At 46.3% G+C, this 13,536-nt stretch overlaps 1 protein-coding gene across 1 annotated transcript in view; it reads left to right on the top strand.

Moving 5' to 3' along the window:
- LBR (lamin B receptor) overlaps positions 1-13,536 on the top strand; it is a 1,228,970-nt gene that overhangs the window by 757,581 nt on the left and 457,853 nt on the right. Inside the window, exon 8 of the mRNA XM_069608704.1 lies at positions 5,230-5,424. Coding sequence (XP_069464805.1) covers positions 5,230-5,424 — 195 coding nt within the window. The remainder of the gene's footprint in view (positions 1-5,229; positions 5,425-13,536) is intronic.

The following is a 13,536-nucleotide window of genomic DNA, read 5'->3' as shown; positions in this document are numbered from 1 at the left end:
ATTCAGCCATACACTTTGGGAGTGTGCTTCATCTGCGGCTGACTGTCTCCCGGAAGGAGACGAAAGGGAAGCATTTCTGAAGATCATTAAAGACGTAATGTGTGAGTCGCTTCAAACTGGCATTGATTCTGCTGACAGTATCAGCAGGGCCATGGCGGCAAGTACTACAATCCGCAGATTTGCGTGGTTGCGAAGGTCTGGTTTTGCTTCGGATGTACAGGCCAGACTTTTGAATATGCCCTTTGACGGCGCTTCTTTGTTTGGTAAGAAGGCTGATGACAGCCTAGAGAAGTTACAAACATCCAAGACAGCAGCGAAGTCTCTTGGAGCTGCAATCCGTCAAACTCTGTATCGCCCCTCAGGAACCTCTTGGAGGGGGAGGTCCTTTCCCTTTTATTCCGCATTTGGAAAAGGCAGAGGACAGCCGTCTCAAAGGGGCCAAAAACGATTCACCTGCGGTGGACGGGTTAAAAGTACAAAAGCCGCCGCAGCAGCAGGTGCCTCCTTGCCCTCGGCATCTGTGTCAGCCGCCTCTAAACCACTCTGAGGTCTCTCCTCACAAGACACCAGTACGGGGCAGGTTAACTCAACATCTGACGGAATGGCAGGCTATTACGTCAGATGCTTGGGCATTGGAGACGGTTGCCCAAGGTTATTGCCTGGCTTTTCTATGCACCCCTCAGTCATCCACCGGGGAACAACTCTTTGAAGTTTCCAGATCTGCTCCTTTCGCAGGAGATTCTAGACCTGCTAGAGAAAGGTGCCATAGAACCAGTACCTGTAGCGGAGAGGAACAAGGGTTGGTATTCCCCCTACTTTCTAGTACCGAAGGACGGAGGACTGAGACCCATTTTGGACTTACGAGAATTGAACAAATTCCTCAGGAAGGACAAGTTCAAGATGGTAACACTCTCTCAGATCCTTCAGGCCCTCCAGCTTCAGGACTGGCTGGTATCTCTAGACATTCAGGATGCTTATTTCCATGTGCCAATCCATCTCAAACACAGGAAATACTTGAGGTTCGCAATTGGCAACTCTCACTATCAATGTCGAGTTCTGCCATTTGGGCTGCTAATGTCGTTAGTGGCTGCAAGTCCAAGGACAGAAGGGATCCACGTCTACCCCTACCTAGACGATTGGTTGATCAGAGTAGTATCTTCGGAACAAGCTCAAGTCCAACTAGATTACGTCTGCCACTTCCTTCACAAACTGGGCTTCTCCCTCAATTTAAATAAGTCACAGATACCATCACAGAGACTCCATTTCATCGGAGCGGTCCTGGACACTTCCCTGGGGAAAGCCTCGCCAGCAGAGGTGAGGGCTGAAGATATTCTACAGATGGTCACCAAGTTTCAAAATGCCCAACGTCTCCCAGCCTTCGACTTTTTGAGGTTGCTAGGCCTCATGGCATCCTGCATCTTCCTTGTGCCAGAGGCTCGCCTGAGAATGAGATCCCTCCAATGGGCACTAAGAACCCAGTGGTCGCAATTCTCAGGAAGAATGACAGATCTCCTTCAGGTCCCAGACAAAGTGGCTCGAGACCTTCAGTGGTGGGCCCGTCGGGAGAATATTTTGAAAGGAGAACTCTTTTGGCAACCATGGCCGGAAATAACAGTCACGGATGCCTCACTCACGGGGTGGGGAGCTCATGCCAACGACTTGACCATCAGCGGTCGTTGGTCTCCATCGGAGTCCAGACTACATATCAACCTGTTGGAGCTGAGAGCTATCAGATTAGCGCTGAAGGCTTTTCTGCCATCTGTACAATGGAAACATTTCCTAATAATGACGGACAACACAGTGGCCATGCACTACCTCAACAAAAGAGGCGGCGTACGATCACTGCCACTGTGCAGAGAGGCGATGCAGCTCTGGTTTTTGGCAATTCAAGAAGGAATCGCTCTATCAGCAGTTCACTTAGCCGGAGAGAAGAACTTGACAGCGGACGCTCTGAGCAGGCAGAGAACAGTATCCCACGAGTGGGAGATAGATCAGGAAGTCCTTCAACAGATCTTCACCCTTTGGGGAACCCCTCAAGTGGATCTGTTCGCCACCAGTATCAACAGGAAGTGCGATCAGTTTTGTTCAAGGGAATTTCCCCCGAGAGGAGCTCTAAGGGACGCGTTTGTAGTGGACTGGGAGTTCCCACTTCTGTACGCGTTTCCTCCGGTCCCTGTCATTCCTCAGATGATCAGGAGGTTGAGAAGATTCTGGAAGACTATGATCCTAATTGCCCCAAACGGCCAGGAGAACGTCGTACCCGGACCTTCTGGACATGTCCATCTGCCCTCCGCTTTGTCTCCGCACAGGGAGGATCTTCTCTCGCAGAAGGGAGGTCAGTTTCTCCATCCAGACATCAGAACCCTCAACCTTCACGCTTGGTTTCTGAAAGGTTGAGATACAAGGATTGGGACCTCCCAGATGACGTCATGGAGGTGTTGCTTTCGGCTAGAAGGCCAGCAACAAAAACTTTATACCGCTGCCGATGGAACAAGTTTTGCAGCTGGTGTAGAGAAAAGAATATCGAACCCTTTTCATGCGGTACACCAATGGGGTTATCTTTTTTGCTCTATTTGGCAAATTCACGTCTTCAAGTTGGTACGATCAAGGGCTACCTCGCAGTGCTGTCGATCTTCAAGCGCACTGCGGAGGAGCCATCATATTTCAAATTACCCCTAGTAATCCAATTTCTGAAGGGGGTTAACTAACGTCTATCCCCCAAAGCCGTTCCAAGTTCCCTTGTGGGACTTAAATCTAGTCTTACATTTCCTGATGGGTACTCCTTTTGGACCACTCCATTCTTGTTCATTAAGATTTCTCACCCTTAAAACAGTCTTACTAGTGGCTTTGACATCTGCCAGAAGAGTGAGTGAATTACAAGCTCTATCTTGCAAACCTCCTCATACAATTGTTCACAAAGACAAAGTTGTCCTACAAGTGAAGCCTAATTTCTTCCCAAAGGTAGTCTCTGAATTCCACATCACTCAGAAGATAACCTTACCTTCATTCTATACTCCTCCCCATTCAAGGAAAGAGGAAGAGAGGTTACATAGGCTGGATCCAAGGGGAGCCTTGAGCTTTTCTATCAGTAGACTCGCCAGGATAAGGCAAGCAGACCAACTGTTTATAGGTTATGCAGGACACAAATTAGGATTGCCAATCACAAAACAGACCATTTCAAGATGGATTATTGTAGCCATTCTAGAATGCTACAAATTGGCAAAGAGGGGTACCGACTCGAGACATATATGCGGCTGCCACATGGTCGTCCGCACATACCTTACCTTTAAAAATTCTACAATCTGGATTCCTCCTCTAGCTAGGAGACAAAATTTGGCAAAGCTGTGTTACTCTTTTCATTCTTAAAGGGAAATATTCCAATTTTGCTCCCACCACCATTTACACACCACTGCTATGGGAGTCTATCAAGATGAGGAATACGTCGGAGGACACAATCCCTTCGAAGAACAAGTTACTCCTTACCTTGTATCATTCTTTCAATGGGATGTTCCTCCGACGTATTCCTTATCGCCCCTCCCATCCATCCCCTCAGTAAAACTTCCCTTGTAGTTGCAGCTTACGCTTCTTCAAGGTCAATAACCAATTCATGCACAGCTACTCTTAAGCTTCAAAACGGAACTGAGCAACGGATGCTGCGCGAGTCTATTTATACGCACGAAGACGTTGGCGCCGATACAGTGGCTGTCGAGGGACACCAACTCGAGGGACGTCGACGCGCAGCACCCTCTACTGAAAAAAAAATTCCGAGGCCAGCAAGTTGGAAGTGATCTATCAAGATAAGGAATACGTCGGAGGAACATCCCATCGAAAGAACGTTACAAGGTAAGGAGTAACTTGTTCATCTCCCCCAATACTCTATTGTCATAGCCGGTCAAGTGGCGCAGCGAGTAGAGCGCTCGCTTTGACATCGGTGCAGAACATGCTAACCCAGGTTCGAATCCCTGCAGGGCCAAACTCAGCCTCATCCTTCCGAGGTCGATAAATGAGCACCACACACCGTGGGTAATAATAAGCAACGCTCAGATACCTGAGGGTTCGTAGCGCTATATAAATGCCAAATTATTATTGATGAAAGATGGACTATTTTATGTTCTCTCCTGCTCTGATACCACTGCTCGGCTTAGGGGCTGCTTGGAGGATGTGGGTGAATGGATGTCCAAGAATTGGCTAAAGTTAAATGCTGATAAAACTGAGGTACTGGCTATGGGTACCACAGATCCCTCACGGTACTGCACAGCTGAGTTTTTGCCATCTAGTTTGGGCCCTTTTCCTTCTCCTGTCTCCTCAGTGTTCACATTTTTAACACCTTATCAATGTCTGACCATATATCCGTAATCTGCAAACCCAGTCATTTTAAGATGATGGTCCTCTGTAAGGTTCTTCCTTCCATCCCTGCACATTTTCATGCTCCTGTAGTCTCTTATTTGCTAATGAGCGACATTTTGATTACTGGCACATCCTGCCGATCTATTATGCTGACTTCAGTTACTACAAAACATGGCTGCTAGAGCGGTCACCCACCTTCCCTATTGTGCGCACATGTCTCCTATTCTTCAACTGCACTGGCTTTCCGGTTGAGGAGAGGGTGTTGTTCAAGTCTCTCTATTGTGCATAAAGCCTTGTACAAACAGGGGGCTGGATATCTTCAGGCTAAACTTCTCCCTATACTCCATCTAGAGCATTCCGCTCTCAAACCTCTGACCATCGAAATTCCCCGGACGAAGCTCTCCCGTGTTGGTGGACACGCCTTCTCTGTGGTTGCATCAGAAGCTTGGAACACCCTACCCTATGTTTTATGTGAAATGAAGGATCATTTTTCTTTTCGGCGTGCGTTAAAAATCTATCTTTTCTAATCTTTCTGCTACTTAGTCTGTTCCCTTTCGCCTCTCCTTCCTGGTCTGCGCTCTACAAATTCCTATAAGATAACAAAAATGGACTACAGAATAAGAACTGTATTATTGTGAGTAACTTGTACTTTCTTTAACACAGACTCCTGCTAATGAATTAAGAAATGTGGAGGAAGGGGTACAAATTGTCAATCATGAAGAATGCTAGTAGTGTTAACCAATTGGTGAAGGCAAATCGGCTAAAATGTGTAGCTATGTGACCGATTATGTTGCAACTTCACAAGGTAGTTATGCAGATTATGAAGGGTCTCTGTTTATGGCATTTGATTTGATGCTTACATATTTTTTCTTTTATTTACAGGATTTCATGCATTTGTCCTATCTTCAGCAGCAGTAGCAGCAGCATTGTATTTTAAAATCAACCTTCTTTATGTGTATGACCACTTTCTGCAGTTTGCTGTTTCAGCTACAATTTTCTCTTTTTTGATCAGCATTTATCTCTATTTTCGATCATTAAAAAAAGCTGAAGATCAGCTATCAATTGGCGGAATCTCTGGTAAGTTACTAAACTGTTTGTTCCTCTACAGAAACCTATCAAGAAATACCAGTATGAAATAGTTTGTTCTGAATAGGCCTGTCGTACAAAAAACATTTACATGTAGATGTATTTATGTAATGTATTTGTAGCGCGTAGTAGGCCCCATGGGTTGAGAGTGCTGTACATTATAACAATTTCATTTACTATCTATAAAATGTTGACATCTATGCACATTGGGAATATCATTGTTCACGTTTACCCTTTTGGGTAAGATGGATTTCCAAAATTAGCTCAGAAGGGAGGCCAAAACCCAATCAAGGTAAGGTAGCTTAGCAGTCAAGATAGTTCGTAAGTATATACAAATAGTTATTTGTTATTGCTTTAGGGATACACTAAGCATATAAAAATCACAGGTGAGTATTGTCACTCAAAACCTTATGAAACATATATACAAATTAATCTTTAGGCGAATAGAATTGATGTAAAATAATTACCAGTGCAAAAGTGGTCAGATTGAAGGAAAAGTAGTCAGAACGCCTCCAGAATCAACAAAATAATTGCTTCCCTCAATCTTAAGTGCAACCCTAAACGTTTGGGGCCTTGTGCCCAAAAGTCAACAGGTCCAAAGTAGAACTTCTTCAAGTTCATACATAAAAGAATGCCGTGGGTTGTAGTGGTGATTATAACTTTAGGTAAGTGCTGAACTCAAACCACATACTATGATAGGCCTGGGGAAGGATCCGTAACCCAGGTTCCACCACTAAAAGTCAGAGTGAGTTAGGGTCGGGACTTTATGCCCAATGCAGTCCATGGAGGACAGGTGGAAACAGAAAAAGGTATTTTAACTTACCCCCCCCCCCCCCCTCCGACTCTGATTTTTCCAGAGACCACTGTAGGTGTTCTTCAATCCATAGGGGACACAATCTTCTGAGCTTGGATCAATCGAGGAAGGTCCAGGGGTTGCTGATACAGAGGCCAATTTCCTTTCGGCGTTAGGATTTACATTTGGTCAGTCGCGGTGCATAGAAATTGGTTCCAGTCATTTTCCAGTTGACAACGGAAAAATGAAGAATTCTGCAGTGCAGACATACCCAGGACACCTCACGGGATTGAAGGAGTGTTCTAACAAGTGTCACAATGTCAGGTGGCGAAAGACAATCATATAGCTGTGAACACTGCAGCACAGCTAGCAGTGAAAACACAGAATCAGCCCCAGCACAGCTTCCATTGGAAGGAAACAACTGAACATGCAGGAGCAGGCGACTTTCTGAAGATCTGCAAAGTTCCAAGTCTCTTCTCGAAACGGCAACGGGTGCAGCAAGGTAGCCCAGGAAAGGGTAGTTAGTCCACCGTTTCGTCCAGTGACAATTCTGAAGGCTCAGCATGCATGGCTCCTTGAGCAGGACTCGAGATTGGTAGTTCCCACAGGTCCAGTGGTCGTAGCACCAAAAAAGGAATCCTTGAGATAAGGCAGAGGAGCAGGGCTTCACAGGGCCAACCACTGGAGTCGATGCTGGGTAGCTGCAGGGCTCGGGCTGCTCTTCTTCGTAGAAGTCTTGGCTCCAACAGTGATCTGAACAACAGTTGCAGGAACCCTCCTTTTATCCAAGATTCAGGCTGGGAGCAAGTAAACGCCCACCACTGGTAAGGATCTCCAACATTCAAACACCCAGCGGTTGTCCAATCATGGACAACCCCTGGTCATCGCATCTGCCTAGCGACAGGCTTTCAGGCACCAGAGCATGTGGATTGGGACTAAATGGGCCCAGCCACTTACTCAGGCTCAAACACACAAAGCCCCTTTGCCGGCAAAACCTACAGGTTTCCCTGGGAAAGGGATTTCAATATAACGCATTTCCAGTGCTAAGAAGGCCAAAGAATAAGTAAAAAATCATGCGTTTTTTGTTTTCAAATATAATTTTGATGATTGCAAATGACAATTCAAAAATGTAAAATTCTGACCTGTTATGCATTACAGGTTTACAGATGAACATAATATTGTTGTTTTATTGAATTGAGATGAAAACTCTAAGCCCTGATGATGGATTTTATATCTGAAATGCATCAGCAATTATGTTAAACAAATTGGAGTTGATAGTCTATAGAAAAAATATTGTAAAACGAAACTAATATTTGTTGATTTTATGTTGTGGAGAAATGGTTGAATATAAAAGTGAATATAAACTTAATTTTGAGGTACATTTTGAGGTTGTTGGGTGGGGACAAACCCAATCAACAATACATATCAGTTTACTACATGTAAGCCCTCTTGGCTAAAATTTGTTTTTCGGTATATATGGTTGATAACATTGAGTTTGGATCTATACAAATACATATCCAAGAATGTGAGGAACTTAGGACGTCAGTCCACAGAGAGGGCAACAGCTACTTTGCCCTCAGCCGCTGCTTCAGTTGCCTCAAAACCTCTGAGGCCTTACTCCACAAGACCCCTGTGGGAGGCAGACTCTCACAGCATCTGCAAGAATGGTGGGGTATTACTTCAGATGCATGTGCATTGGAAACAATAGCTATGGGTTACTGCCTTCCCTTTCTAAAAAGGCCCTCAGGATCATCCACCAGGGAACACCCCTTTCAAGATTCGAGATCCGCTCCTTGTGCAGGAAATGTTGACCTTGCTAGCGAAAGGTGCTATGGAGCTAGTACCTGTAGCGGAGAGGAACAGGGGTTGGTACTCCCCTTACTTCCTAATCCCCAAGAAGGACGGAGGATTGAGACACATCTTGGTCTTAAGAGACGTGAACATGTTTTTCAGAATGGACAAGTTCACGATGGTTACCCTTTCGCAGATCCTTCAGACCCTCCAACATCAGGACTCAATGTTACCATTGGACCTTTAGGTTGCTTACTTTCATGTGCCAATCCGTCCCAACCACAGAAGGTACCGGAGGTTCGTCATTGGTGGTTCTCATTATCAGTTTAGAGTTCTGCCTTTTGGGCTGACTCCCACCCGAGGGCTTTCACCAAGTTGATGGCGGTGGTGGCAGCGAGTCTCAGGCGAGGGGGGATTCATGTCTACCCCTACCTGAACGATTGGCTCATCAGGGCCCGTTCTTCCAACCAGACTCTGGAACATCTCAGCGTAACCTGCCACTCTCTCCACATACTGGGCTTCTCCCTCATTTACTAGAAGTTCCACATGATACCAACTGCAAGGCTCTAATTCATCGGAGCAGTCCAAGATGCGTTCTGGGAGGTTTGGGGGGAGGAGCCACGCCACCCGAGGGGAGGGTTAAACACATTCTGCAGATGGCCACCAAATTTCAGAGTACCCAGCGTCTTCCGGCCTTCGACCTTTTGAGGTTGCTCGGCCTCATGGCATCCTGCCTTTTCCTGGTGCTAGAGTCTCGCCTGAGGATGAGATCCCCCCAATAGGCTCTCAGGACACAGTGGTCCCAATTTTCACAGGATGTCGGGCCTTCTTCAGGTTCCAAGCAGAGTAGCACAGGATCTTCTTTGGTGGGCTTGCGAGGACAACATTCTGAAGGGAGAATCCTTTTGGCAGCCATGGCCGGAAATAAAAGTAGTGCTGGATGCCTTACTCACAGGGTGGAGAGCCCACGCCTACGTTCTGACAATCACCAGTCGTTTGGTCTCCATCGGGGTCCAAACAACACATCAATCTTTTGGAACTGAGGGCAATCAAACTGGCGCTGAAGGCCTTTCTACCCTCTGTATGAATGTCCTGATAATGTCTGTCAACATTGTGGCCATGTACTACCTCAACGAAAGAGGTGTATGTTACCCTCACCACTTTAAATAGCTTGTGGCAGAGGTTTAATTTTCCTCCCATTGTGCTTTTCTACCGTAGGCTGAATCCTCAGCTGTAGGATAGCACCCATGGCTGACCATTTTTGTCAAAATGGCCCCAGTATTTTTTTTTCCGCCATTTTCCATTTGTGAGGTCTTTCTTGGGTTCTACTCTGTGCTTGGAGGCAGAGTTGAGCCTTTGTTCCTTTTGCTTTTTGTGGGGTTCAGCCCTGAAGCCCGCCTCGGGCTCCAGTGTGTCTGAAAAGGCCGGATGTGAGGGAGGTTCCCAAAACTCCCCTGTCCTTTGTCTCTAGGAATGTCTGAATGCAACCAGTTCTGATTGGTTGGCTGTCCTTTCAGGACAGCCACCCTACTGTGATTGACAGCCTAGGCTGTGCATGAATGGGAGAAACCTGCTTAAACAGTGAGGGTTTTGGGACCAGAGGCAGAGTCGACCATTGGGAGAAACACCCAACGAAACCGTGAGGAAAGCTTGCTGCATCCTCCTTGACCTTTTGAATTGCCCAGTGAAGCCCTGCTGTTGTGCAGAAACTCCTTTTTCTGATCGACAAGAGACGCTCTGGAAGGGACGACTTCTTCCCTTGGGTTAGTGGGACCAACTAACCCCCGAGTCAAACTCCACTGGGTCATCTTCCCTGATTGGCTGTACTTCTTCGCTTCTGCACTGATTGGCTGTACTTCTTCGCTTCTGCAAGAACGGAGTGCCAGGGGTCTGCTGATTCTGGAAAAGTATTTGAAAGTATATTTGATTGTTACATATCTTGCCCTATCTTATCTTTTTTAAAGAAAGCTTATTGAAAAATTGATGTTAAATAACTAACTGAAACCTTGAGTGCAAGTCTTATTTGTATTTGCGAATTTGATTACTACAGCTCTACAGCTCACATTTACCCCTCTTGAGATGGGCTTGTCTGCTCAGTCCACACTACCAACTTGTGTAGTACAAACCTATACCAAAAGGTGGGTTACCTAATACCAAGCAGATAAGTGTTGTGTAGTCTCTCACTGTGTTACTACACCAATTCTTACCTAACACTGGTGGCAGGCGGTGCGATGAGCGTAGAGTGGTTACATTGACTATTGGTAGGCAAGATTGTATGCAGTAACCCTGTGGGAGACTAAACCAGTCTTGTCCTCTTGGTATTAGCGAACCTAACTATTGGTATAGGTCTGCACTACACAAGTTGGTAGAGTGACTGAGCAGCCAGGCTTATCTCAAGAGGGGTAAATTAGAGCTGCAGCATCGAAATCCACACATACACGTATCCAAATAACTCAAGATTTTCTAGTAAAATTATTATTTATTTAAGCCCGTTTTAAATAAACCTTCTTTAAAAAGGGCAATATGCAACAATCAAAATACACTTCATACCACTTTCTCAGATTTAGAATTAGAAAGTTGATACTCATTAGAGATGCTGTCAGAACATTTCCTACACCCTGGGCTGACTTCAATTACTAGGCAGTATTAGCATTTATATATCACTTTTTGGTACTTAAGAAATTCTGAGGTTGTGAACAAGGAAAAGGTTAGAGAAGAAAAAAGGTTAACAGGTTCTCGGAGCATGTGAGCACCTTTCAATCTCTCACTGAAGTCTAGATTAGATCTTTCCCAGCAATACAAGTTAAACTTATGCACCACTTATGAGGGACAGTTAGAATCAAAGTCAATGGGTCAGACGATTCTGCAGGGAGCCAGGACAGCCAAAGTCAATTTCAACAATGTCTATGGAGCTGAGGCACTTCTTTAGATAGCACAAAAGTATTGCACAAAGTTAGAGATTGTGTGAGGAATCAGTTGGAAGGCTTGTGAGGGTGAGAGCTGAGATCAACTCTGCGAAAAGCAGCTTTTGCAAGTCTCAAGTGAGATAATGCAAGCTACAGACCAAAGAGGTAAGTACCCCTTAGTCATCACAATACCTTAGGTTTGAAGAAGATAATCCAGCTGGCTTCTGTTCTGGTTGCACTCTTGCAGATCATGGGTTCCTGGGCCTCAGCCGTGGGGACAAGAGGGAGGATGTCTGGAGGATTCCTGCACTGCAGTTTGAAGGTCGGCGGCAGCTACGGTATCTTTTCAGATCAGCGGCACTTTACGGTTTCATGTACTGGCAAATAGCACCACTGCGGTTGTTGGTCACTTGATGGGCTTCCCTTGCTTTTGGAGTCCTGCACTCTTTAGTGGTGGCTCAGGCTTTGGTCGTCCTGCTTCAGGAGGATCATCAGGATCTTCCTGGAGCTCGATCTGGCTGGAAGACGATGCACTCGACTACAGATTTCACGACCCCTGGCACTCTGTTCCAGCAAGGAAGTACAGCCAGTTGGGGATGATCCTCCAGCAAAGTTGGTCTTGGGGTTAGTTGGTCCCAGAAACCATAGGGAAAAATTTGTCAGTTCCAGGGCTTCTCTAGTCGATTCGGAGCTTCAGCACTGCAGCAGGGCTTCACCGGTCAGTTCAACGGTCCAGGAGGGTGCAGCAAGCTTCTCTTCCAGTTTCCTTCGTCGGATGTTTCGTCCAGTGGTCGAGACTGCCTTCAGTCCAAGAAACCTCACCTTTTATGCAGGTTTTTCCCATTCATGGACAGCCTTGCTGTCACTCGCACAGCAGTGTGGCTGTCCTGCAAGGACATCCAGCCAATCAGCACTGGGTGCATTCAGGTAACCAAAGAGACTAAGGACAGGGAGTTTCGGGCACCTCCCTCCCTTCCGGCCCTGCCAAACACACTGGACCCAGAGGCGGGTTTTAGTACTGAAGCGTGCCAAAGGCAAAATGAAAAAAAGGGTTAATCATGGTTAGGCGCGCAGAGTAAAACCCAAGAAAGGCCTCCCAAGCAAGAAATGGTGAGAAAACAAGACCGGGGCCATTTCGACAAAATGGGCACCCATGGGTGCACTACTGTAGCTGAGGTTTCAGCATGTGGTAGAAACGCACAATGGTAGGAAAATTAAACCACTGCCACCAACCATTAAAGTCGTGAGGGTTACATAAAAAATGTTACATGAGTAAATAGGGAAAGGGGCTACTAAGTAACCCCCTAGTACTTTTGCATAAGATGGGGTGTACTGGACCTACATAGGAAAAACAGGTAGGTAAAGTCAATTTCACTTTACTACTCTTGGGAACCGTAGTTCACCCAAGAGAAGGTATTTAATCCTTATGAGAATTCCAAGGGACTTCTCTATGACACCCCACTGAGGGTGCTGTGTTGTTTATTATGGTGTGTGTCACCATACAAAGGTTGATGCCTATGGAGTTTTTCAGACTCCAAGAACAAAAAGAAATGGAATCCAAATCAAATCACAAATACATAAGAGAGTGAGAAAAAGGTCTCACTCATTCCAGGATAAAAATTAAAAGTCCTAAAGTCCAGCAAAAGAGCTGGGGGTCTCGAAGGTTGAAGGGAATTGGCACAGAAATTAGAATTCTTCCTAACAACTATTTCTGATGTTTGTTAATCTGCTTAGAATCGCATGCTGTGCATATGGTCTGACATCCAGTGCTAACCGCAGAGTATTGCATCTTGTCTTTCGGGTACAGAAAGGGGACGTCGGCATAGGCGTTTCTGTAGCACTATCCCTATCATGACGTTTAGTGTACCCAAAATCCCTCATGCGCCGAGGTCCCCCAGATTGTTTATTTCCACCCATATAACTGGTCGCCCTATAACGGAGCTCTTACAGAAGAGACATTGTTTTTTTTATACCGACTTGTCGGTTATTCCCTGTTAAGTCACTTCGGTCACAAGAACATCTTCGACGAAGACTACAGGGGATTCCTCTACAGCGGTGGGATTTGGCGCCTAAGATCCGACGGCCGGAATTTCCACGTGGTCGGACCATCTGGCCGACCTTTACAGTAGGGAGAGTGGGGTCGGGGTGGCCATATTTTCAGTATGTCTTTCCTCCTTTCCCCTCTTTACCCTTTTGGTCTGGTCATCTTCCCCTTTGGCTATGGAAAGGACTCCTTTTAGGTTCTGTAGGGTCAGAAATCCTTGGAAGGACGAACACAGGACGTGCAACGGCTGTCTCCCCGTAGATCACGACGAAAAGCGGTGTGCGGCCTCCAAACTCCTTCGGCCTAAGACCCTTAAGGAGCATGTGTAAAGCGGTGGGCCGCGTACGGTATGTCGAGGGTAGAACCCTCTTCCCCCACCGCCACACCCGCTGAGAGTGACAGGGGCACCTCAGATGACCAAACATCTGTTGCAGGCGGACACTTCTAGGACCGCCACACCCCTCCCCGACCCTTTAAGGCCTGACTCTGGTCTCGCTTCAGGGACAACACCCGGCGACAGGGGTGAGTACAACACATTTCACTAAGCATACAACCCCTACACCGGTTTT

The sequence above is a fragment of the Ambystoma mexicanum genome, chromosome 4q, assembly GCF_040938575.1.
Source record: "Ambystoma mexicanum isolate Mex_15411 chromosome 4q, UKY_AmexF1_1, whole genome shotgun sequence".
Classification (NCBI taxonomy): Eukaryota; Metazoa; Chordata; class Amphibia; order Caudata; family Ambystomatidae; genus Ambystoma; species Ambystoma mexicanum.
The sequence above is the reverse complement of the archived record's forward strand: the minus strand, read 5'-3'. Positions and strand labels throughout refer to the sequence as shown.